This window comes from Trichoderma ghanense, assembly GCF_004382785.1.
Source record: "Trichoderma ghanense strain CCMA-1212 chromosome Unknown scaffold_12, whole genome shotgun sequence".
Taxonomy (NCBI): domain Eukaryota; kingdom Fungi; phylum Ascomycota; class Sordariomycetes; order Hypocreales; family Hypocreaceae; genus Trichoderma; species Trichoderma ghanense.
Genome location: NW_027395675.1, coordinates 542,174 through 565,840, shown reverse-complemented (window position 1 = coordinate 565,840; position 23,667 = coordinate 542,174). Strand labels below are relative to the sequence as shown.

At 53.4% G+C, this 23,667-nt stretch overlaps 10 protein-coding genes across 10 annotated transcripts; 5 read left to right on the top strand and 5 right to left on the bottom strand.

Moving 5' to 3' along the window:
• Positions 1-279: 279 nt before the first annotated feature.
• On the top strand, positions 280-1,417 carry CCMA1212_008582 (ADIPOR-like receptor IZH2; the record flags this gene model as incomplete). Its single annotated transcript, XM_073705706.1, has 3 exons — positions 280-894; positions 946-1,176; positions 1,247-1,417. The coding sequence occupies 3 exons, from the start codon at positions 280-282 to the stop codon at positions 1,415-1,417; spliced, it is 1,017 nt and encodes a 338-aa protein (XP_073555828.1).
• A 1,184-nt stretch (positions 1,418-2,601) lies between these two features.
• On the bottom strand, positions 2,602-2,835 carry CCMA1212_008581 (uncharacterized protein; the record flags this gene model as incomplete). Its single annotated transcript, XM_073705705.1, has 1 exon — positions 2,602-2,835. The coding sequence occupies one exon, from the start codon at positions 2,833-2,835 to the stop codon at positions 2,602-2,604; it is 234 nt and encodes a 77-aa protein (XP_073555915.1).
• Positions 2,647-3,764, top strand: CCMA1212_008580 (uncharacterized protein; the record flags this gene model as incomplete). The annotated part of the gene is made up of 3 exons (XM_073705704.1): positions 2,647-3,225; positions 3,315-3,545; positions 3,603-3,764. 3 exons carry the CDS (start codon positions 2,647-2,649, stop codon positions 3,762-3,764), a joined length of 972 nt encoding a protein of 323 aa, XP_073555916.1.
• Positions 3,765-4,946: 1,182 nt separating this feature from the next.
• On the bottom strand, positions 4,947-7,952 carry CCMA1212_008579 (uncharacterized protein; the record flags this gene model as incomplete). The annotated part of the gene is made up of 3 exons (XM_073705703.1): positions 4,947-6,349; positions 6,422-7,585; positions 7,949-7,952. The coding sequence occupies 3 exons, from the start codon at positions 7,950-7,952 to the stop codon at positions 4,947-4,949; spliced, it is 2,571 nt and encodes an 856-aa protein (XP_073555766.1).
• Positions 7,953-8,800: 848 nt separating this feature from the next.
• CCMA1212_008578 (uncharacterized protein) lies at positions 8,801-12,442 on the bottom strand (the record flags this gene model as incomplete). The annotated part of the gene is made up of 9 exons (XM_073705702.1): positions 8,801-9,697; positions 9,760-10,707; positions 10,760-10,892; positions 10,949-11,033; positions 11,091-11,227; positions 11,288-11,611; positions 11,670-12,275; positions 12,329-12,335; positions 12,400-12,442. 9 exons carry the CDS (start codon positions 12,440-12,442, stop codon positions 8,801-8,803), a joined length of 3,180 nt encoding a protein of 1,059 aa, XP_073555765.1.
• A 769-nt stretch (positions 12,443-13,211) lies between these two features.
• On the top strand, positions 13,212-14,237 carry CCMA1212_008577 (uncharacterized protein; the record flags this gene model as incomplete). The annotated part of the gene is made up of 1 exon (XM_073705701.1): positions 13,212-14,237. One exon carries the CDS (start codon positions 13,212-13,214, stop codon positions 14,235-14,237), a length of 1,026 nt encoding a protein of 341 aa, XP_073555764.1.
• Positions 14,238-14,490: 253 nt separating this feature from the next.
• Positions 14,491-15,150, bottom strand: CCMA1212_008576 (uncharacterized protein; the record flags this gene model as incomplete). Its single annotated transcript, XM_073705700.1, has 1 exon — positions 14,491-15,150. One exon carries the CDS (start codon positions 15,148-15,150, stop codon positions 14,491-14,493), a length of 660 nt encoding a protein of 219 aa, XP_073555763.1.
• Positions 15,151-15,452: 302 nt separating this feature from the next.
• On the top strand, positions 15,453-16,682 carry CCMA1212_008574 (Sulfite efflux pump SSU1; the record flags this gene model as incomplete). Its single annotated transcript, XM_073705699.1, has 2 exons — positions 15,453-16,445; positions 16,497-16,682. The coding sequence occupies 2 exons, from the start codon at positions 15,453-15,455 to the stop codon at positions 16,680-16,682; spliced, it is 1,179 nt and encodes a 392-aa protein (XP_073555762.1).
• Positions 16,683-16,827: 145 nt separating this feature from the next.
• CCMA1212_008573 (Nitrate reductase) lies at positions 16,828-20,101 on the bottom strand (the record flags this gene model as incomplete). Its single annotated transcript, XM_073705698.1, has 5 exons — positions 16,828-17,528; positions 17,596-19,343; positions 19,451-19,684; positions 19,753-19,863; positions 19,941-20,101. The coding sequence occupies 5 exons, from the start codon at positions 20,099-20,101 to the stop codon at positions 16,828-16,830; spliced, it is 2,955 nt and encodes a 984-aa protein (XP_073555761.1).
• A 489-nt stretch (positions 20,102-20,590) lies between these two features.
• Positions 20,591-21,997, top strand: CCMA1212_008572 (Molybdopterin molybdenumtransferase; the record flags this gene model as incomplete). Its single annotated transcript, XM_073705697.1, has 1 exon — positions 20,591-21,997. The coding sequence occupies one exon, from the start codon at positions 20,591-20,593 to the stop codon at positions 21,995-21,997; it is 1,407 nt and encodes a 468-aa protein (XP_073555760.1).
• Between the last annotated feature and the right edge of the window lie 1,670 nt (positions 21,998-23,667).

Here is a 23,667-nt window from a genome sequence, read left to right as displayed (position 1 = left end):
GAATGCTTAAAGCCACTCCCTCTCTGCGCTCAAGATCATATGTCGTCAATTGGTTTGGAGAGCATTGAGCGTTCGTCCCTTGTTATTGCATCGCATTCTCTTCTTCTTATTACATTCACCCATCCGCTTCTTGTTACATGCACCAATCTGCTGGTCTTTTTTTTTTTCCAACACTTTTGCCCTGGCATCAACATCTTTCTCTCGTCTCTATCACCATCATATCCTTCTTTCAAGCTGCACCGCCAGCCAGTGCCGCTCAAGCAGTCTTAGAGAAGAGTCATGTCGGGAGCAGAACTCAAGAAACGACAGGTGCCGAATGGCAACATGAGCACCACGAACGGCACCACGCACCAGCCGAAGGCTAACAAACCACGGACAGTGTCGTGGCAGGAGGTTGCTGAATGGCAGTTCGACAACAAGTACATCCTCACAGGCTATCGACCGGAGAAGGCCGACTATCTGGAGATCTTTACAAGCCTGACCTTTCTGCACAACGAGACTTGCAATGTGTACACCCATCTGGTCGGCGCTCTGCTCCTACCGCTCGTCACACCTATCTTCCTGCGGTTCCTGGCGGATCCTCGATTCACAAACATCGCGTCCACGGACTATGCCATGTTTGGAGTTTACTTCTGGTGTGCGGAAATCTGCTTGGTTCTGAGCGCACTCTACCACCTGATGCAACCGCACTCGCATCCCGTAGAAATGTTCTGGCACGGAATGGATCTGCTTGGCATCGTCATTGTGACAGTGGGCACATTCTCTTCCGGAATCTACTATGTGTTCTTCTGTGAAGCAAGTTTGCAGAAAATGCACTGGGCTATTGTCAGTCTGTCCGAGCAAACATCAACGCTCATCCCACCTCCGCGCCGACCCCCCCTTCGCCGCGCGGCAGTCTAGGTCAAACAAGCACAATACTGATCAATACGATGACATGAGTTCCAGATCCTAACGACGGGTACTATTACCGGTGTTCTCATCTCACATCCCCTGTTGAGAACGCCGCTCTGGCGGAAAGTAAAGGTGGGCGCCTTTGTTGTTTTTGGTGCCTCATCCTTCATACCCCTGCTGCACGGAGTCCAGCGATATGGGCTCGAATACATGCTGCAGTACTCGGGAATGAAATGGTATCTTGTCGAGCTTGCTTTCTATGGCACCGGAGTCAGCCTATACGCGGTATGTTTAGCATGCTTGTAAAGTATGCTCAGAAGACGGGAATCACCTCTCACTGACGAACCCTCTGCAGTTCCGAATTCCAGAGCGTTTGGCCCCAGGAAAATTTGATATCTGGGGAAGCTCGCACCAGATCTTTCATGTCGCCATTTTATGCGCCATGGCCGCACACCTGGCGGCTCTGCTCCAAGGTTTCACGACCTGTCATACACTGGATGTGTGCCAGCTTCAGGGTGTTTATTGAGCAAACTGAAGCTGTATAGACAGCTGGACTGTTCTGCTCGGGCTGGGGGACTGACAGAGACTTGCAATCGTGTATAGACGCTTCACCTTTAGAACTCAAGAACTAATAGGTGAGAATATCTGTCTACGAAGAAGCACTTTTGATCGCTGCCCATTGCTCTCTCCATCTGCAATGAGTACTAAATATCTCAACCTCTTGGGACGTCAAATATTAAAATACCACCTTACTGATATAATATTAGGTATGTACTAGCAGTAACCCTAAGCACGCCGCTTCCGCCTCGCCTCGGCCAATCACCTCTGAAAGGCGCTGCAACTAGAACTTGTATCTGTCGATTCCACTGTTAGTCTACGGTAGTAGGCCAACTCTTCGGGAAGACTAAGTGCCCGAGAGCGGAACCAACTGGTAGCTATGTACGAAGTTCTTTGACAGGCGGTGCAATCCGCAGTCTTCAACTATCTCGCAGCTTACACAGTTGGAAACACGTTTGTGCTACAGAAGACTTATATTACGGGCAAGGATGAGGCATTTTTGCCACTGGGCGAGCACATGCTGTAGATTAGGGGAGCAGAGCCTCATGCCACAGGAACTCTTCATTGGAGAGGAAATGCATGATCAAGTGGTGTACAGTATCCGCGCCAGGCAGGATACCGTTGGGCGTGTCAGTGCATGTAGACAGACATCAGACATACCTAGGTATAGGGAGGACTGCAGTCATCAAACTAGAGCGCGCTCGATCTGCTCACCTACATAGTATGTCCTTGTCTGGGAAAGGTAGGCAATACTATGGAGACCGACGAGATGTGTCCATTTTCTGTACCATGTACACGAAGGACTTCGTACAGTACACCGAAAGGTAGATAGTGAGCCGACGATGGAATCGTAAGGTAAACTAGGCAGTAAGCGGGCGCTTAGTAGTGCAACGTGGTTGGTTCAAAGACAGGGATCTGCCACACAGCACGCGCCGTCGCAGTTTCAGGGGTCCTGTAGGGCCTAGCGAAACAAACATGAAGGGAAACCGACATTTGGCCTTTTCTTTGTTACTGATAGTGCACATTCCAGCTCCCGCAGGGTACATGTAAGCAAGGCTGGCGTCTAGCAGAGAAGAAGAAAGACGAGGGCCAGTGCGTGTAGGGAAAAAAACAAAAAAAAAAAAAAAAGGCAACTGAGACCCCATTCTCCATTCATTTTCCATCCTTCTCCTCCTCCTCCTCCTCCTCCAAGTCCCGATGGCATCTGCTGCCCGTCTTCGACTTTCGTCGCCCCAGCCACCGCCGCCGCCGTTCAAAGAGCGGGGGACTGATCCCCTCAGCCCACGGCCTGCGGACAGCACGTCTAGGGTCGGCAAGGCACGCAGAGTTCTTCTCTCGTTTGAAGAGCTGCCGAAATGGCATCAAGACAACGAGTTCATTCTCCATGGCTATCGACCCATTTCAGGCTCGGCCAAAGTTTCATTTCACAGCTGGTCATACATCCACAACGAGTCGGTCAACATATTTTCTCACCTTATACCAGCAGTCGCCTTTCTGCTCGGCGAGTGGTACATCCTAGAGTATCTCACCAGTAGATATTCTAATATTACTGGCACCGATTTCTTCATCTTCACCTTCTTCCTCTTGACTGCTGTCGTCTGCTTAGGGCTGTCAGCGACGTACCACACCTTAACAAACCACTCCTCCGAGGTTGAACAATTATTCCTGCGATTTGACCTGGTGGGCATAGTCATCCTGACGCTAGGCGATTTTGTATCGGGAATATACATGGTCTTTTGGTGTGAACCTTTGCAACGCAAGATCTACTGGTCTATGGTGAGTCAAGAACCAAATATCTTTCCTGTCTTTTGTCCTGTCTTTTGTTCTGTTTTCGATCTTCATCCAACACTTACTTTGGCTTGCAGATTGGAGTCCTTGGATCGCTCACCATCTTCATAATGCTCAACCCACGATTCCACGGTCAAAAGTTCCGCACTTTCCGAACACTTGCGTTTGTAGGGACAGGCCTATCTGGCTTTGCACCCCTAATACATGGAATCATAATTTTTAGCTTTTCGCAAATGATGAAGCAATCTGGAATGCCCTATTATCTGATCGAAGGAGGATTTCTTCTGCTTGGGGCATTGGTTTACGCCGTAAGCCCCCAGATTTCGCACCCGATGGAATCGATTCTAAATACCATGACTCTGCAGACCAAGTTTCCCGAGTGTCGATGGCCAGGCAAATTCGACATATACGGCTCCTCCCATCAAATCTTTCACATTCTGGTGGTCCTTGCCACTGTGACCCAACTAATCGGAATATTGGATGCCTTCGACTATAATTACACCAATCGAACGTGCTCTTCTCTCTGAGACACTTATTAACGACGTTGCCGTTATCTGCTGAGGTTTTGTCCGATGCTACAGAACGAATCTCGCGATATCGAATGGTTGAACGGGAGGGCGAGAGAACTTCACGAGGAATTCGCAGTAGATCATAAGTAGAAAAGAGTGTAGATTACGGGGTATTAAGCTGAATGACTTGGTTTAGGAGACGCAATTGTCATGAGGGCCAGGCTGATAGAATTTTCCAGCGGGTGAAGCTGAAACACCTACTAATCTCATAACTTGCCAACTATAGCTGACGAAATTTTAAGTTTCTATTGCAGGCCATGGAATACTTGTGTGTCTGATCTTATAATCCTTGATAACTGCACATGTATGTAGACAAGAGTCATTGTGGGCACCTCCTCGCGGAGACAGGCTCGAATTACAGTGCAATGTAAATGACTGATAAGAGAGTTTTGCGAGGTTCGTGGATGTACGGATATATTTATTACTATGAAGTAGTTCTCCCCTGTTTGATGCCTCAGAGCATTAAGGCTCGCCTTACCTTCATACACCTTACCTCAAGTTTCGGGGTTTCCCGGGGTTTTCTGGTCGTCTGCTTTTCAAGATAGGTTCCAAATCTATGGAATGGCTCCTATCTGCATAGCGTAACAAATTGCGAATAAAAGAAATGATTCAACGTATTCTACACACATGAGTTCAAGGTTGAATGTATACCCATCTCTTCTCCCATTGCTTGTAGTGAAATCAACAAACACTTGATGTTCCTTTGACTATATCTTCTCATCTACCTTGGTCGCTAATCTCGGTGTTTTTCTTCCTTTCTGCTGCCCCTCGCCTTCAAAACTGTATTACCTTCCTTTGGGGGGTTTCTCTATTGACTTTTTCAATATGTTGCTGGTACTTTTCTCTTTGTTTGCCGTCTGTGAAGTCTTTTTTTTTTCCTTGCAGTTTTTTGATCAGTTGCCTTTCGCTTCTTCTCAGCTTCGTCTCTTGAGGATGGACATCTCCATTCTCTCGATCACTTTCCAGCGGAGTCGTCGAGCCATCCCTACTATCGGCTTTGCTCTCTTCTGCTTCTACTGCCATGCCTCCTTCCGTGGAAGCTTTGAGGGCTTTCGATTTAGCCGTACTGCTGATGCAAGAGCTGTCAGACATTTTCATCACTACCTTGACTTCATCTCCGACACCGGCTGGAATATTCACTTACCTCTCGTTACACTTGTCCTCTTCTGATCGAGCCAGATTAATCAGCTCTTCGATTCCTTCGGTAGCAGCTTTTCGCTTGGAGTAATATTGGAACACCATATTCTTAGGCCCCCCTTTCCCGTAAAACTTGGCGGCGCGAGCCCCCAGTTCTGGCTCGACTGGGGTCTCAATCGATTCGGCGGATAGCATGGTTACGATAGCGCATTCGCCGTATGCGTACTTTGTCCAGGGATTCTGGTCGTCCTCGGCGAGCAATTTCGTCGGACGCGCCTCACTTTGTTCAACTATCACCACTTCTCCGTCCTGATCATTATCGTCGCGAACCTGCGAATCTGTCTTCGCGCCTTCACGCTGGCCGCTGTCTTCGGAAACCTTTGCAGGTTTCTTCACGTATTCAAACCGGCCACTGTCATCGTAGACCTGCACAACTGTATCTTGTCTCTGACCACCGAACTTGAATCGGATGAGGAAGTGCGGATCTTCAGCCTCAGTTGTCGTGACGGGCTGCCAGCAGATTGCTTCGAAATCCCCCACTCCCTCCAGCTGAGCATCATCAGTGGTCTCAGTCATCTCATTGCATGCTTGAAATAGCTCGTGTAGCAGGTCCAATTCAATCGCGTCTTCACTGTTAGCGCTCTGATCTTTGAGTGCCTTTTTCAGTGCTCCCGTTTTCTTCTCTTTGTGCGCGCCTTTGCGGGTAGAGTTTTCGTCTTTGTGTGCAAACCTTATGAGGTCAGCGCGCTCCTCTTGAGCTTCCTTTTCCCGTGCCTGCGTTAGCGATATACGACCCTTCAGTGTTGGAGCGCCGATGGTCTTGGGGTGAAGGAGGTCAGAACACACTTCTGTATACTTCTCCCTATAGTCCTTTATTGCCTTGTCCACGGCCTTTTTTAGGGCGGGATAGTTCTTTCTCTTGGCCTCCTTGCCAGTCCAGAACTTGTATTTGATATTGCCCTTGCGGTCTCGCTGCGGTGTCTTTCCTTTCTTTTCTTTGTCGCTAATGTAATTGACGTATGCTTTCCTCGCTTTTTGAAACTCTGTCTGCCCGTCGCGTCTATGCTGAATATCCATATCAATGCCGTCCCGGATGGTGAAATTGGAATCGCCGTCATCGTCGTCTTCTGCTCCATACTTTGAATCTGCACGATTAGCCTCATTCGCAACTTGCTTACCCTCTTCTACCATCTTATCAGAGCCGTCTCCAGCAGCCGATGGCTTCCGCTCCCGAAAGCCTTTTCCGAGGGAATGTTTTAGGTTGAGGTCTTTCAGAGAAACCTCTCCTTTGATGAGCCAGTACGGTACGCGAGTTGTGAACAGCCCTTGTGGCACCGCACTCTGGTTACCGCTGGCATCAGGCAGCCTTTCGAGATAATCTCTTAGAAAGACCATGACGTCCCAAGCTGCAGGAAAAAAAACGTTACTGTTAGCTTCATCCTAAACACTTTCAACAATAGGAGGCGGATAGGTCTTACTGGGATGTCCATGGCTGCTTCCCGGGGTAACGAGAACCTTGCGAGGACTCATATCCTCGATGACTAGGCCTATGTCTTCCAAGTCCGCCGGCGGCATCTTTTCTTCCTCCCTCTTTGTCTCCGACTCCGATTCCGACAGTTGTTGCTCTTCTTCAACGTTGCTTTCGCCCTTGTCTCTCGTCCTCTGGGTCCCCTTGAGGTTCTCCTTTGTTGACCCATGGTGATCCAACTTGACCATTTCCACGTCAAGGGGGGTCCCGTCCCTGTTGCACCAAGTCTTATTGAACCAAGTCTGTACAGGCCCTGTGAATACGGCGGGGTTTCCATCGCCGCCCGTGTAGTACGAACATAAGTTCTGGCCTTTCCAGTAGAGGAGAGCAAGGATAGACGTCTCGTTGCGTGTTGGATCGTCGCTTGCTGGCTTGTTGCGTGTTGGTTTTGTTGATTTGGGACGGTCCGACTGTCCAATCCCGTACCCATCTGCGCCCACTACGCAGAAACGCGGTGTGTTATCGGCATCTACCACATCTCTGTCGGATTCCAGCCGATGTTCAAATTCAAGCGGGTGAAACGCGTACTTATACTGTTTTCCCGTTGCTCCAACGTACTGGTAAGAGCGAGTAAAAAGGTCTAGACCTATGAGTTGCTGACCCAGTATGCACCTCAGCAGCGATTGTCCTTCAGTACCCGCCGGTATGGTCATTGACAAGTTGCTCCAGCTGTCGAGATTGTCCCTGTTCACAAAGTGGCGCAAGAATTCGTTTCCTCCCTTGAACATGGCCTCCTTGTCCCATGCGCCGCAGCATAGCCAAGCGTCATCAGCAAAGTACAGAGACGCAAAGTTGCCTGGGCTGCCCCTGATGACGGTTTTTCCGTCGCTGTTGCAACGCGTAAACTTGATGTCCTCGTTGAGAAGCAGATCCTTGACACCGCGGTAGTGGTCCGCGTCCCAGTGCGTGACGACCCACGAGTCGAACTTCCAGGTATTCCCCAGCTGGAGGTCGATGAAGCGAAGGGCCTTGAGGATCTGAACCCAAGCGACGTAGGTGCCGGCGTTCGTGCCGCCATCCATAAGGAACGCCCGGTGCACTTTGTCGGTCTTCTTTTGAACCAGAAAGTGTGCCGAGCAGTCGCCGATGGGCACGGGGATCTGGTAGTTGATGACTTTCCATGGAGAAGGGCCGGCCGCACTGTTGAACCGTGTTCTTCAGTTAGCATTGATAGGTGTAGTTGGGTGCTGTCCAGCGACATATCAGGGAGCACCAACTTATCAGGTGAAATATTGCTGCTCGGATCATATGTATTATTCAAGTTGTGCGCAATCACGCCGTCCGCAGTATTCATGTTCCCGAAACCAATATTGTCTAGATCAAATGTCCCCTCTGTTTGATGCCAATGTATGCCGCTCGGTATATCTTCACATGCCATACTACAGGGCTCGTTGTTTGAATCATGCGTTCTGTTTGATTGATGCGACCACACGCCAATCGTTCTGTCGTTGTTCCTAAAATCCCCTCTGTCAGTAACCCATTATTCGGAAGCCTCCAAGTACTTACATGAGAAGTGAATCCGTTCCGCCTTGGAAGCGCGGAAACAGGCCTTCATTCTCATCTCTCTCTTCGTTCATGTTGATGGGCTATAGCTTTAGCAAGTTGGCAGACGTCGCGCGAGACCAAGTAGTCGCAAATCGAGGCGCCGATGGCTTCTGTCTTCATCCAACACTCGGCACCGTAGCGTCTTTGTAGGACGATGTGAGGCTGAACTACAGATATGAGGCATTCTCTTTCTGAGTCTACGGCTGAACGTGAATACGCTTTCAGTGGTCTAGACTTCATGCGAGGGGGGGCGTTCCAGCTCGCCACGGGAGTAGGCTATTGCCAATAGCGCGACCTTCAGCTAAGACTCGTATTTCTAGTTTTGTTCTCGTCCCGCTCCCGCGCATGTACGGAATCGTGAGGCGTTCTCGCGTCGGCCCGGGCAGGCATGGCGGCACCTATCAGTTCCCGGGCCTGGGGAAGCATCTTCCTCCTGTCCTGGCGAGGAAGGGCTTCATCCAGCATGCCCCCCACCCCCCTGCTGAAGGATTCTGGCACACCTACAGTCTCTCTCACTCAGTCGGCCAAAGCCCAGGAAGCTACGGATTCAATACCTGTGCAGATACTCCTCCTCTCTCGCAATGCACTTGTGCCGTCAGCACTTCCTCTAGACTCATAACTGTACTGTCAAATAATTACGTATAGGGGCTTCATCTCATGATGGCTAAGGAGTTCACAAACGATGATCCGAGGAAGACATGTATCAAATGATTCAGGTTAGCATCTACGGAGTACATATAGAATCATAGTAAATGGTATATAGTAAATGGTATATACAGGCATCTTATTCCATTGCAATCCAGCAAAAGCCCATCTTGTTCATCGGCGTGTCCCCCCAGGTTCCCCCTTGCCAACGCAGCTTGTCCTTGGTCGCCCACTCGTGCTTCCCAAATATCGGCATAGGAAGAGGGCTGTTTGGATCCCCCGGAAAGTCGATGCAGTTGATGCCGGTAAACACCTTTGGGTCTTTGCTGAAGCTGCCGCCGTACCAAGGCGCCTCGTTGGCCCCCTGGCCCTTGGCGAAGAAGTCGTTGCCGGCCTTGATCAACTTGCCGTCGCACTCTGCCGGCCACGCCAGCCACGCGACGCGTGCCGCTTCAAACTCGGCGTTATCCCAAGTGTCAATGTGCACAGTCATGCCATCCTGCGTGATGTCGTCGACATATGTCCGGAGGAATCGCCGGGTGCGCGGCTGCGAGATCTCGGTGAACCATGCAAAGACCCTTGGCGGCTCCTTGAAGGCCTTGCTGAACGTCACTGGAAGGGTTGCGTTCTGGCCCGCCGTGCGACCGCCTCGGTTGTCGCTGGCGTCCACGTAGCCGTTCTGGAAAGGAATCTTGCCGTGTGGCAGGACCATGACGCTCGCCTCGAGGTTATACGTCCCGTGCAGGAAGGACTTGGCCGACAGGGTGTAGCCCGACTCCGAGACGGACGGGAGGCTGAGGGCGACGCGGGGAGCGTTGACGCTGTCAACATCGATGATGCGGAAGCCGTAGATGACGGTAGGGACAATGGGCAAGGGCCTGGCGAAGGTGTGCTCGAACGTGGCAGACCGGCCCGGTGCACACTCTCGCCAGCCCTTATGCTCGTGGCCACTCCAGTAACGAGCCTCCACGTTGGTCACGATTTTAGCTGTGTCGGTTGTTTCCTCCACGGGAATGCCTACGGTGGCCGCCGTACTCTATCAAGCATCAGTGTCAGTGCACGAGTGCGGTAAACACAAATGCGGCGCAGGAGACAAACCTCTTTGTTGCCCCAGATAGGGGCGAGACGGAAGATGCCGCTGTTGGAGTTGATTTGCGGTGTTGTGGTGCCGTAACCCCAGAACCCCTTGATCTGAGCGTTGACGAGCAGAGGGTCAAAGTGCTTCAACTCGAGATTCTCGAATGGGATGCCGTCACGAGTGCCTTCTCTCTTCACGGCAGGCTTCCAGTCTTCCGAGTTGCCCAGGAGGTCCGGTCCACGATTGGTATACAGCCGAAGAGCAGTGACGCGGCCCGTCTCAATCGAGCAGGCAATTATCTTCTCGCCATCTTCATGGTGTACCGTCAGTGTGCTCCTGTGGCCGCCAGCAGTTCCCACGGCGGCCAAAAGACCGTTGGTATATCGGACGCTGAGGCCGGTGACCACACCTTTCTCCACGTCGACCGTGACGGTGCGTAAGCTGAAATCAGCCTTGACAAAGTCCAAGTTGCAGAAGAGAGTGCCTTGGGGCGAACCGACCATGGCTGCCAGCTTCTGGAACTTGCCAACGTCAGGTTGGTCTACACTATAGCTGGCAGCCTTGGCAGCCTCGGCTTCAGTCACGCCGTCGCCTTCGACACGCTCAAGCAAGGGGCAAGGGGCCTCAGTTCCGAAGATTTCGGGGTACGGCACTTTCTCCACGTCCTTGACAGCGGGCAGCCGCTCGCGGAAGATGATGGTGCTCTGGATGGCCTCTGGGCGCTTCTCATCCGCGGCATAGTCTGGATGTTCCTCGATCGTGTCGACTTCCTTGACGATCTTGACCATCTGGAATCGGCAAGCACGGCGGGCGAGGTCCAGCCCCTTGATGGTCGCCTGAAAGGGCCTTTCGTCATCGATGCGAGAGAGCGTAGCCGAATCAGCAAATTCTTTCCCATCGGGCCAGCCTATAAATTTCTTGGTGCCTGCTTGAATGTCGAAAAGTTGAGTTCCGAGGGTACGGTATATCTGCTCAAATCAGCCAACTGTCACTCTCCTGAAGGAGATGGAAAGACATTACATTCTTGTAGTCCATATACGCGTCTAACAGTGCGTTAGTGTAAATGGCTGCGTTTTCGTAAAACATGGGCTTGAGCTTTGGCGGCTTCAGGGCCATGTAACTCCGAAGCGACTCATACTTGGTGAGGATAGCACTGGAGAGGGTCAGCCTGTCTTCTGTAGTTGGGTAAGGGAAACTGAAGATACTCACTAGGTGCGCTGAGGAGTGTTGGCGACGAGATCAGGAAACTTGGCAGCCGTCTCCATCAGTGTCTGAATCGTCCAGAGCTTGTCCACTGCATGAAATTAGATTCCCTGAGATCAGAAAAAATGCGAGAAACAGTAAATGTTACCTGGCTTAATATGGCCGCCACCAGACCAGCCAACCTGAATGGTCGTCTCGGTCTGCGACGAAAAGTTGGACTTGGCTATGTCGACGTTGGCGTTGGCTTTAATGTCCGCAGCTCCCACGCTCAAAGCGACTTCTGCTCTATTCAAGCTCGGTTAGTCATGAGCCCGTACAGCAGAGGGTCAATAAGAGGGATATTACTCGGCTTTGACAGCCATGCGCTTGTCCTTGTTCACAACCTTCATGCTCACAAGGGCATTGAATTCGCCGCCCTCTAAGAACCCAGATATGAAACAGTCGCCAAAGACGGAGCGAAAGTTGGTTTCATTTACCGAGGGAAGGCCCTGGAAGACAAGGGCATCCTTGATGTTGATGCTCTGGTTGATGACCTTGACGGAGATGAAGAAGTTGAGGTCGCTCTCCTTGAACTTGTCTGAATCGACAAAGGAACCTTTGCCGGAGCCGCCGATGGCGCCGTACTTGATCGAAAGAGAACCAGAGATGTTCATGTCGTCGGTTATCTCACTGGTAGACGTTAGCTGTATGCAGACAAGCAGGATGTTTAAGTCAAGCCATTAGATACCTGATTTTGTTCACAAAGCGTGAACTGTACGAGACAATCTGACTCGGACCACGCTTCGACAACTCCCGCGCGGCACCGCGAGGATTCTTGCTCTTGAGGCCCGTTCCATTTGTTTTGAGACGAGCAAGGCGCATTCGCTTCTTTTCGAGAAGCAGAGCATCTCGCTTTGCCTCCGCACTGTCGGGATCAACTGCTTCTTCAATGGCGGTTTCAAGTCTGGCAATGTCTTCGACAAGCTTGGCCACCGTTTTCACGTCTTGGCTCAGCTGAAGCGCCATACTGTCAAGGGGTGTTGGTGGTGCAGGTCCTATCATGGATGGTGTTTGTACATTCGAGGTATCGGAACCCGCCAAAGCGGCGACTGTTGGGATCGCTTCGGTTAGTCGAGGCTGAGGTTGGATCTCGTCCTCGTCTTCATCCTCATCGTCCTCCTCATCCTCATCATCCACCTCCCCCTTGAGAGCACGGGCAGCTTTTGCGCGTGCACCAATGCCATACCGAAGCTCTCGCATGGTGAAGCCATCGTTCGTAACCGCATTGTCGATGCGGTCGGGATCAATAACAACGGCGTCGTCAATGCAGATCTGTTGTGTGTACGAATTGAAGCTAGGGCTGTTAGATTCTTCGCCTTCTTCTTAGAATCCAGTTGCAGAGCCTACCCTTGGCCTATATCGCGTTAGTGGTCTTTGTAAGGAAAGATTTCGGAGATGTGCGAACAATGTAAACGTACCAAGGCGCATGCCATTGTTGTAAGGCGCAAGATTTAGAGACATGGTGGCACAACACCAACATACACCACCAAGGTCAAAAGAAGCAGATTCTCAAAGCTCAAGCTAAGTGATGACCAATGGCCACCAAAGATGATGAATTGAAAGACTGAGCTCGAGGTTTTCTATCAAATTGGTTGGACACTCTGTGGCATTGTAAGGTCCCTGACTATTCCTTAAGACCTTGGATGGAGCATGCGACTATTGTCAATATTGGACAGGGGCCTCGGGCAAGCAGCAGGCCAGACTTCGAACTTGCCATGTTCAAAAGCCACAACGTAGTCCGTATTGTCTTGCTACATGTACTATTGGAATCGAACCCCTCGCAGAATGTCAGCCCAATGCAGACATGATATAGTTCCAGTATTTACCGGCGGACTTGAGCAAATCACGTTGGCAATCTGCAGTAGCTGATTCTTCCTCGCCACAAGCCACCACTTTCTGCCCGCGAGTGGCTTCGAAAAGTGACAGGTAAAAACAGCCGCAAGCGCAACCCATTCGGATAGTCCCGACGCCATCATATATCGCACCGGGCTGGCTGAACCCTTTCAGCTGGCTTCATAACCCGGCCACCCCCAGTCTAGACCGCAGCCACGGCGGTTGGAACAGACCGCGGGCCTCCGTATATAGAAGTCTGTAAGACGCCCGCGCCGTGAATGCTCCGGGATTCAGGACTCCGGAACACATGGGCAGCGTTTCGAGACCACTTTTGTCTTTCCGCCTCCCAAGTCCCAACCTGAGCCTCGCAGAACCAAGACAATGAGCAGCCATCGTCATGGCAGCCTCTGGACTTGCCAAAGTCGGCAGCAAACTGGCCCCTCTAACAGTTGATTCCCTCGACCCAGATGTGTTCAACCCGCTCATCCCCTGCGTGGCCCAGCAAGCAATCACCCTGTCACCTATCCGGCTCCCATGGCAGGCCCGCGTCCTCCCACTGGGCATGTTCTTTCGGTCGGCGGCCACGGCCAATGGTGGAAATCTATTCGCCATGCAGTCGGCATTCGACGCAGATTCCCTCATCTCGGCGCCCATAGAATTCACGGCAGATGATGGCAGCGGCAGCTTTAGATCCTCGGAAGTGATGAGCTCGTCCGCATCAACAGACCACCTCAGCATTGGCGCCGGCGTCGGTCTCGATCTGCTCTTTCTCGAAGCCAGCGTCTCCGTGCACTACGACAAGGACGTTATGGAGAACAGGGACTCAAATAAGGCCTCGGTCACCACGAGCTACCGCGCCGGCACGGTGGCGTTTGTGCGTCCGCCAGACCTCTCGGCAGATGCCTTTGACGTGCTGCATCGCAAGGGCATCGATGCGTTCCATGCCACATATGGCGACTTCTACGTCGGCGGCTACAGGATCGGAGGCGACGCCTCGGTCCTCTTCAGCACGGATGCGAGCTCTAGGAGCGAGGCGGAGACGAAGAGGGTCAACATTGATGTGGAATCATGGTTTGATGACTACCATGAGCAGTGGGTAACGACTTCATCGAGCACGCAGCGCTCAACTGTGGTGCGTGTAAGTGCCTACTCGACGGTTGAGCAAGCCCTCATCTCAGAGGCGGTACAGATGGGCACGCCCGAGTTCCAAGCCGCACTGGAGAAGGGGAGAGGTATCTACCAGCGCGCACGGGGACTGGACGACTCTGTTACCAAGATCCTGAGGGAAATTGGTGTGGGGAAGGGCAGGCTGGTGACTCGGGAGCAGTGTGCGCAGCTTTGCGGGCGTGCGGTAGTTGTCGAGCTGTTGCTGGTGCCGGTGGAATGCTTGCGTCAGGTCCGGTATTGGACAATTGCATTGTAAAGGCTGTATGTATCTGAAGGGCCTGTGTTACTTGATTTTGTCTTTGCCCTCCATAGCCATGACCAACAAGATACAGAATAGAAGTCAATTACATATCCAAGCGAAGAAAGAATAGGAGCGGGCAAGCAAAGCTGGTACGGGGTTACAAAACATAGCTGGCCAGCTAATAAGATGAAGAGGGACAAGCAAGGTGTGAGGAAACCAGTCTATCTATTCTATCTATATTTGGGTGCGACTATAGTCCTTGGATAGCTTATCTCGACCGTCCAGAATTTGCTTTCAAACCGGATAGTTCCTGAAGCACCTTGTCCCAGTCGGCTTGTGCATTCACATTCATCAGCACCATGTCGCTCTGCGTCACCGGGTCGATCTGATGGCCTCCCAGCTGCCTGACAACGGCAGAAGGTCCGGAACTGCGGCCCTGTTGCACATTGTCCTGCAAAAGCCGCAGTGCCTCGGGGCTCCAGATTCCAAGCAGCGGCTCACAGTATCCCTCCCCGTTGCGGAAGCATGTTACGGGGGGTTGGTAGGAATCCTGCAACTGCTGGAGCAAGTCCACGGTCAACAGCGGGTAATCGACCGCCAGCACCAGCCATGTTGCTGCTGGGTCGAACTCGTGTGCGGACAGCAAGCCTTGTGCCGGTCCTGCTGACTGGGCTTCATCATGGTTGGGCTGAGTGTCGTAGATGATCTCAACGTTGAGGTCTTTGGCGTTTCGCAGCCATGTGTCGAGTGGTGAGTCCTTGGCCAAGGATATGTAGATGGTGGTGACACTGGGGAATGCCTGGCGGAGGAGATTGATCTGATGCTGATACAAGGGTGTGCCGTCTGGGAACTGCAGCAGATGTTTTGGCGAGCCCATCCGCGTCGACCTCCCGCCAGCGAGTATGAGCGGCTTCAGTTTGATGGCCATGTTGTTTGTGTTGTGTCCTCGACGACGACGATCTCGCTGTAGTTCAAGTTGCTGTCGACAGGGGTTCAACCTCGGGTTTCGTTTGCCGTCACCGTACGTCATGCCTACGTTACCAATACTTGTAGTTAGAAGCTCGCGGTTTTAGCCCCGTACTAGCATGTACTATGCTGCTTCTCCCAACTATCACGATATTACTCGAGACGACCCCGTCAAGATGAATTCGACAGCTTCATTTGACTTCATATTTGTGCAACTGCAGGGTTTTGGGCGAATGTATGACAATACATAGGCAGGTGTCAACAATGCACACCAACAACGGCGGCCTCAACAATCCCTCCACGGCTCGTGTGGCTCTCTACGGCTTCACCTCGCAATGGTTCCTCGTGCCCCAAGGCACAGGCATCATCGCCGTGATCCTACACCAGCTGGATTACCAGTTCCACGGCCTGCACGTCATCTCCTACATCTTCTGGCTCCTCACCATCGTGCTGCTTGTCAGCATGCTCCTCGTCTATCTCGTCCGATGTCTCCTCTTCCCACGCCATGTCCTCAACGCCATCAAGCACGACATCAGCGAGTCGGCGTGTCTAGCGAGCATCTCCATCTCGTACACCTCCATCATCCAGATGATGGTGCTGGCCCTGGTCCAGGACGGCGCCTGGGGTAAAGGATGGGGGATCGCAGCCTACGCCATGTGGTGGACCAACGTGGCCATGGCCTTGACCATAGTGGTAGTGGTGCCCTTCATCTACGTCCGCCTGTATCCCTCTGGGGTGCCGCATCTCTCTCCGGGCAGCCAGCTCCCGATGATCGCCGCCCTCACGGCAGCCGCCGGCGGTGGCACCATCTGCCAGGGGGCTCAGCTCAGCGTGCAGCTGCAGATTCCGGTCATTATCGTCTCCTACATGCTGGTCGGGCTCGGCTTGCCCCTGGCCTTTGCGCTCGACGTGCTCTTCTGGGGCCGCCTGCTGGACAAGTCGCTTCCCGACCGACAGCGCACGTTCCAGGACATGATCCTGTGCGGTCCCTGGGGCCAGGGGAGTTTTGCGCTGCAGATCCTGGGCAACGTCGTTTTGAGCGGGAGCTTTGCGAGTTACAACACAGGCACGTTCCTCACGGCCGCGGCTGCTGGACCGGTTGGGTACGTGAGCATGCTCGCTGGCCTCATGTCGTGGGGGATGGGGACCTTCTGGTGGATATTTGCCATCATCAGCATTCTGCATGGCGCTACGGACCACTGGAGGCCGAGGAAGATTCCCTATGGATTGGTTGCGTGGTCTATTGTCTTTCCTTGGGTAGGTTTCCTGCATCCTGATCTCTCTTTGCCTGGCTAACGGTTACGATAGGGGGTATACACGAATGCAGCTGTTCAGCTGGGGAAGCTGCTGGATTCGAGGGCGTTCAAGGTCTGGTCGACGGCCCTTGCCATCATGTTGGTCATTGCCTGGCTGTGGAACGTGGCCATGTCACTACGCGGCGTGGTCAGGGGGACGATGCTCGGGCTAGATCATGGTTGGAAGCGGCATGTGTGAGGCTTCGTCGATTCCCTTGAGTGTATAACCATAGATATTGAATTCATAATAGCTTAAGAGGTTCAAACATGATGATTAAAAGTGTATCTATATACTGGGAAAAGAAAAATCACCCGACTTGTGTTGAACAATCTGCAACCTTCTCTCAATCTCTTCCCTTGCTCGCGGCGGGAATGATGGGCACCAGCAGCGTCTGCGGGCTGCGGACCTTGATCTGCTGCTTGACCCAAGCCGTCATCCTGTGGACGCACTGCTGCGCAGACTGGACGGCCTGGCTGAACTCGGCGTCCCACATCGCCAGCGCAACAGGCTCGAGGGCCGTCAGCGACGACTGGATGTGTGACAGGTACACGGCCAAGCCCTGCAGCGTCTCCAGCACTTGGTAGGCGATGGACGGCGAGTCCGACTCGTCGTCTGGGTGCGGGAACAGCGCCTCTCGCAGGACGTGAGCCCGGTGTCTGCCACGCTGCTTGTTCTCTCCCAGCCTCTGGACGTGTGGCTCCAACCGCGCCCTCATGCCATCGGCCAGCTTGTGCAGCATGCGCAGACCGCCTTCAACCTCCTGGTCGTGGTGGATGAGCTGCGGAATCAGTGACCCGTAAATCTCCAGCAGCTGCACCGTGGTCTCGTATGTCTCGCCGAGAAACAGCTCCATCTGCCGCTCATACTTGGCCTGGTCTTCGGAATTGGTCATGGCGGACACATCAGGCTTCTGGGCAGCCTCCTCGAGTGCTCCGGTCTGGGGTTCCGGGATGTAGGGGCCGCTGGCTCTGTCGGCTGGGATCATCTCGATCCTGACCGCACCGGCCTTGAACATGGGCTGCTTGGAGACGGGATCCCACCGGTCTACAATCCATTGTTAGCAGAGGAAGGCAGAGCACGACTTGTCGTGGGGGGGTTTGTGCACACTTACCGATCGTCAGCTCATTGGCAGCAGTCGCTCTCCCGTCCTTATTGTCCCAATATCCAAAGTGAAATGGCATAAAGACATTCCCCTTGCTCACCATCTTGCCCACTCGACACTTCACCTCCACCGCACCTCGCTTGGACCGCACAACAACCATCTCCCCGTCCGAGACACCAGCTTTGGCGGCATCTTGCTCAGAAATGCGGACCTCGGGCTCAGGGCAGCTCTTCTGCAGCGGCGCTGACCTCCCGGTCTTGGTGCGCGTGTGAAAGTGGTAGGTGTTGCGACCTGTGGACAGCCTGAGCGGGAACTCGTCGTCAGGCTCCTCCATCGGCGGGGAGTAGTGGCATGCCTTGAGGATCGCTCGACCACGGGGGTTCAGGTGCTCATACTCTTCCCTGGAGTACGGGGCTCCTGTCTCGAGATCATGGCCGAAGCTCTCGCAGTGGTCGACGTCTGTAAAGAACTGCCCGTCCGCATACAGCCGCTCGGTGCCGTGAGGGTTCTGCTCGTTGCATGGCCACTGAATCCCGGAACCTCCCGTCAGGCGGTCGTAGCTGAGGCCGCTGTAGTCACACGGACGTCCGGCGGACAGCTTCTTCCAAGCCTCAAACACCTCTTCGGATGTCTTCCACGGCATGAGGTCGTTGCCGTCCTTGTCCTTAAAGCCCATTCTCCTCGCATAGTCGAGGAAGATGTCGAGGTCCGGCCTGCACTCGCCCGGAGGATCCACGGCCTTGTGCGAGATGTGAACTGTCCGGTCCACGTTGGTGAAGCATCCCGTCTTCTCCCCCCACTGGGCAGCCGGGAGCACAACGTCTGCGATGGCGGCCGTCTCCGTCATGTAGATGTCCTGGCACACAACGAAGAGATCGGGCTTGGTCAACAAGCGACGGACCCGAGGCAAGTTTGGCAGGCTGACGAGCGGATTCGTACATGTGATCCAGAACATCTTGATGGTGTCGGCCTCGATGTAGTTGAGCAGGTTCATGATGTGCGTCGGCTCGTTCCAGTGAGGCACCTTGGCTGGTTCGATGTTCCACAGCTTCGCAAGCTCAGCCATGTGAGCCGGATTCTGGTGGTTCCGGAACCCGGGATACTCGCCGTCGCAGCCCGCCTCCCGGTTGTTCTGCGCCGTCGGCTGGCCGTTCATCTGCAGCACGCCGCATCCCGGCTTGCCAATCATGCCGCGGAGCAGGTTGATGTTGTTGATCTGGCACGCGCTGGCCGTGGCCTGGTTGGACTGGTACACTCCCTGCAACGCCGTGGACAGCAGGCTCTTCGACGTGCCCAGGATGCGCGCGGCCTCTTCCAGCTGCTCAACGGAGATGCCTGTGATCCTTTCGACTGTCTGCGGATCATACTCGGCAACAGTGGCCTTGAGGTCTTCAAGTCCCACGGTGTGCCTCTCCGCCCACTCGTAGTCCACCCAGCCGTTCTTGAACATTAGGTGCTGGATGCCGTTGAGCAGTGCCAGGTTCGTTCCTACTTTGGGTGCGAGGTGCAGGGTCGCCTTGCTGGCCGACTCGGACCGGCGGGGATCGACGACGATGAGCTTGGGCGGAGATGGACCTGCGAGGCGATCGAGGATCCTCGACCACAGGACCGTCTGCGTCGCAGCCATGTTGTGTCCAACCATGAAGATGCACTCGGTGTAGTCAATGTCCCCGTACGAGCCTGGCTGACCATCTGAGCCAAACGATTCGCGCATGGCGGTTGCTGCTGTTGCCGTGCAGAGTCGGGTGTTGCCGTCCCTGGCCTTGTCAGCATCAGGACATGTCGAGTTATCCTATTCATATGTGTGGATGGTGTATCATATGAACATGATGGAACTGGAACCAAGAGTATATGGAGCACTTACATGTGTAGAGTATGCAATCCGGCTTTGCCCACCATGGCCAAGGCATAGTACTCCTCCAGAAAGAGCTGACCCGTCGTGTAAAAGGCAATGCTGTGGTTGGTCATGTGTTTCTGCAGGTCCTTGGACTTGGCCACGATGAGATCCATCGCCTCGTCCCACGAAGCTCGCTCGAGCTGGCCATTCTTCCGGATCAATGGGTGCGTCAGGCGATCCTTTGCGTGCATGGCCCTCCACCTGTTGTGGGACAGCGGTACTGCATGAGCATCAAGTCGTCAAGAGGGTAATACATTAATGCCACTGACCCGTTGAGACCCTTCGGGCCCAGCCGGCCCTTGTTCACACGATCAGTCGCACGTCCTCTCACGCCGACGACTTTGCCGTCCTTGACTCCAATATCTAGTCCGCAGCCATTGCTTCAACCGCAGTGTCACTCATCATGTCAGCATATCTGATGCCTCACCAACTCCGACAGGTTGTTGTTGCACAGTACCTGCACAGTACGCACGCACTCTGCACCCATTTCTCTGGCTCTTCGTCGCACGACTTGTCCACTCTCGTAGGCCATTCGTCCTTGTACGGCGTCCTTGGCCCCCAGACGTCCTCGATCGAGTCGCGGCTCTGAATCTTTGGCTGTGCGGACGCGGCAGCCATATTGCATTCCGTAGGGGAAGTTCAGTCCGAGACAGGCTTCACCAAGTTTCAATGTTCACAGCCGGCACATGTAATTGATACGATGCGGGCGGGTGGACATTGTCATTCCCGTCATCTTTCCGACGGCTTGGGCCCAACGTCGGGGCTTAAAAGGAGACCATGGCTGTCCCGGTATTCACGTGGGTGAAGACCGTCAACGAACGTCATCAGTCCATCATTTTTTTTTACTGTCACCAATGAGGCGATTCTCATTTTGCATCAATTCTCCAGCAAAATGCTCGATTCGACCACGACGACTACATCTCCGCGGGTGGTCGGCACGCTAACAGAAACGGCATGGGTGCCAGACGACCGGGTGCCTGGATGACTGGCAGGACAAGTCGTTGTTGCACCTGGCCTCGATTCAGCTCCAGGACGCACTCAGGGAGCTGTTCGAGTCGCCAGTCAACCCGTCCTGCGCAGTTGGTATACTGTCATACCTCAAAGGCCATGGGAATATCGTACTCAGAAGCCCTTCTCCTCATTGAGAGCGTCGCCAAGCTTCACAGGGCGCTGCGTCGAGACAATGACGCTTATATCGAGCTGGAGAATGCCGTGGGCCGTGTCGTTGCTGAAGACATTGTCAGTCCGGAGGCGACCCCCGCTGTAGACACATCTGCCATGGACGGCTATGCCATCCAGTCTCATAAGACCGCCGGTGCATCGCCTCAGAAACCAGCACGGTTCAGGGTTCTCGGGAGGATAAGAGCAGGAGAAGCTCCTTGGGCGGAGGACCGGGAGCTCTCAGACGAGAGCTTCGAGAACGATGCGAGCCCATGCATCGAGATCATGACGGGGGGGATCTTTCCGGCTGGCTTCGATGCGTGCGTCAAGTATGAAGACACCAAGACCGCATGTCGAAACCGGAACGGCCTAGCATCGGAGATACTCGTTGGAAAGCCATTACTTCACAACGCAAACAAGCGACTGGCGGGAAGCGACATCGCCAAGGGGCAGGTCGTCGTCAAAGCAGGCACAACACTGCAGTCCCACCACGTCCTTCCATTGGCGTCGCTGGGGATCGAGGCGGTTCCAGTCGTTAAAGACCCAGGGGTCGCCGTCTACTCCACTGGCGACGAGTTTGTCGCCAGCGAACCGTGGCTGCCACGGGACACCAACACTCCGTACCTCATCTCAGCGCTCCTCGACATGTCAGTGAGCGCCTTCTCTCTGGGTGCCCTCTCTGACGACGAACGGCAGGTCTACCATGGACTTGAGGCGGCACTGGCTGAAGGTCATGATATGATCCTGACCAGTGGAGGTGTGTCAAAGGGACGGTTCGACCATGTTGCGAGCGTGCTGGGAAACCTGGACGGCGTCCACATCGTGTTCCATGGCGTCTCGATGCGGCCCGGCCACCCGGTTCTGTTCGCGTACATGGCAGCGGGACGGGACGAGGCCGGCAATCCCAGGACCATCGTCCCCATCTTCTGTCTGCCCGGCAATCCTGGAGCTGCTGCCGCCTGCTTCCGGTTCCTCGTTGTCCCGTATCTCCGGATCTTGCGGAGCCAGCCGTCAGAGGTTCCCCTGATTGCCAGGCTACAGCAACGACCGTCAGCTGCGACAGCAACAGACAGTAACATGAAAGCATCCGTCAACGGCCATAGCCACATAGACGGAGTACAGCCACCGCCGCTCGACCGCTTCCAGCATGGCGTGCTGATGGCCACGGAGCAAGGGGAGCTGGTTGCCCGGCCAAGCGAGGAGCAGAGTCCGGCCAAACTGGGGCCCTACGCAAGTGCCAGTTGTTGGATACACAACAAGCCTCTAGGCAGCTCGAAGCTGGACGCGGGCTTGGTTGAGTGCTATCCTATATCGCCGGGCAAGGGGCTGTTTCCATGTCCATGGGTTAGATGATTCTGGGAGGCAGGTTGGAGCAAACCCCCGTAGAGACAAGTGTGCAGGCCTCGAGAGGATATCAGGGGTTTATCTCCATAGACTTTCATATAGAAAGAGATAGCGGACTTTGAAATGGAGTTATGTGTGAGGATAAAGGCACTTGGGGTTGGGCTCGGACGACGTTCTGTATCAATCGCCGTCTTAGCATTAGGAATCTTCGGCCCACGGGCGTTGAAAGCAACCTCTTTAGTGCACTCTCGGGATAATGTTCACAGCACCAACAATGAATGGCGCTCACGAGCAATGGCAAGACTTGAGATGCTTGAATCTTCCAAACAAGGTATTCCACATGCATGATACTGCTCAAGGTACGGGATCGCCCAATGTCCCCTTCCATGGGAGTCACAGACAGAAAAAACGAGACACAAGGGATAATAAGTACACTGGTCTAGCATCATGAACAAAGAACGGCTATGCAGCAATGGGCAGGAGTGTGTGCTCATATTTCATCACTTAGGTGCTCGAATTCCATCACATCCCAGTCATTTTGTTCACCCCTCCCGCTGCGACTCCTTTCATCAGTGCATCGTGATGCCCTCACCACCACATACGACCATAGGTAGTGGAAAACTCGGGGTCCCGTCTGCTCCCCCATAGATAAGCCACTAACCGGCAGATTAGTAGTTGGGTGGGTGACCACCAGCGAACACCGGCTGTTGTATGTTTTTTGTCTTTTTGCATTTTTTGGTGTTCCTCTTATGTGACAGATGGTAGTTCTGCTTGATGTTGAAACGTGGAAGAGTCTATTGTGGAGGGGTGATTGGGTTGACACTAGGCCTTCTCATCAGTTCTCCAGCTCTCCGGTGTAGAAGTGTAAATATGTGGAACACTGGGTCTCAAGAAGCTCTCTAGCTCTCGGGTGTAGCTCGAGAACTATGTTTGTAGACGGCATACCCTGACTTAAGCTTACTCGTATAAGCCAATATAGGCTTTGTTATACACGTGCGTGGACAGACTTATCGTTTATATCTTCACACAAAGCTTTGCTACGAGTGTAGACAGCTATTGCTCCCCATGCAAACACTCCAGGGGCTTCGAATTCTATGATAAGCTGCTACAGCAGCGAAGAAGTCCCAGCAGCATGTTTATCGATATCGTTGAGGAAGAGAGCGACTGATTCGCAGATCCTTACATTCAGACGGTATATAATAGAAAACGATTATAGAAAGACATTATGAAGCTATATTCGTCTCACCGAGCGAGATCAAAGTTCATTAGAGGGGATCAATTAAGGTTTGCTACCCACTCCATAGTTGTAGACTACGTAAGGTAGGCAAAGATGTTGCATGAAGTGGTAAACTCGGCACGTGTGCTGCCAGCCATCATCAAGCCATTGCGTCAGAGAAGGAAATAAGGTCTGCCCTCCAATCTCCAATCTTCTCAAAGCACCCAACAGCGTGGCTGCTCCCGTAGCTAGCGGCTACCTGATACAAGTGGCTGACCCCTCTGTTCTCCCAGCCGGTGGCAGTGTACTCGGTGCTCTTTCAAACATCGGTCCAGTTCATCAAACCTTTAGAAAGCGCGCCTCTCAAGCAAACGACGTCTCGACTTCAACCTCGAATAGTTCTCAGTGTCTCGGAGTGGATTCCAGCAAGTCACGTCCATCTCAACAGGTTTATCCAGAAGTC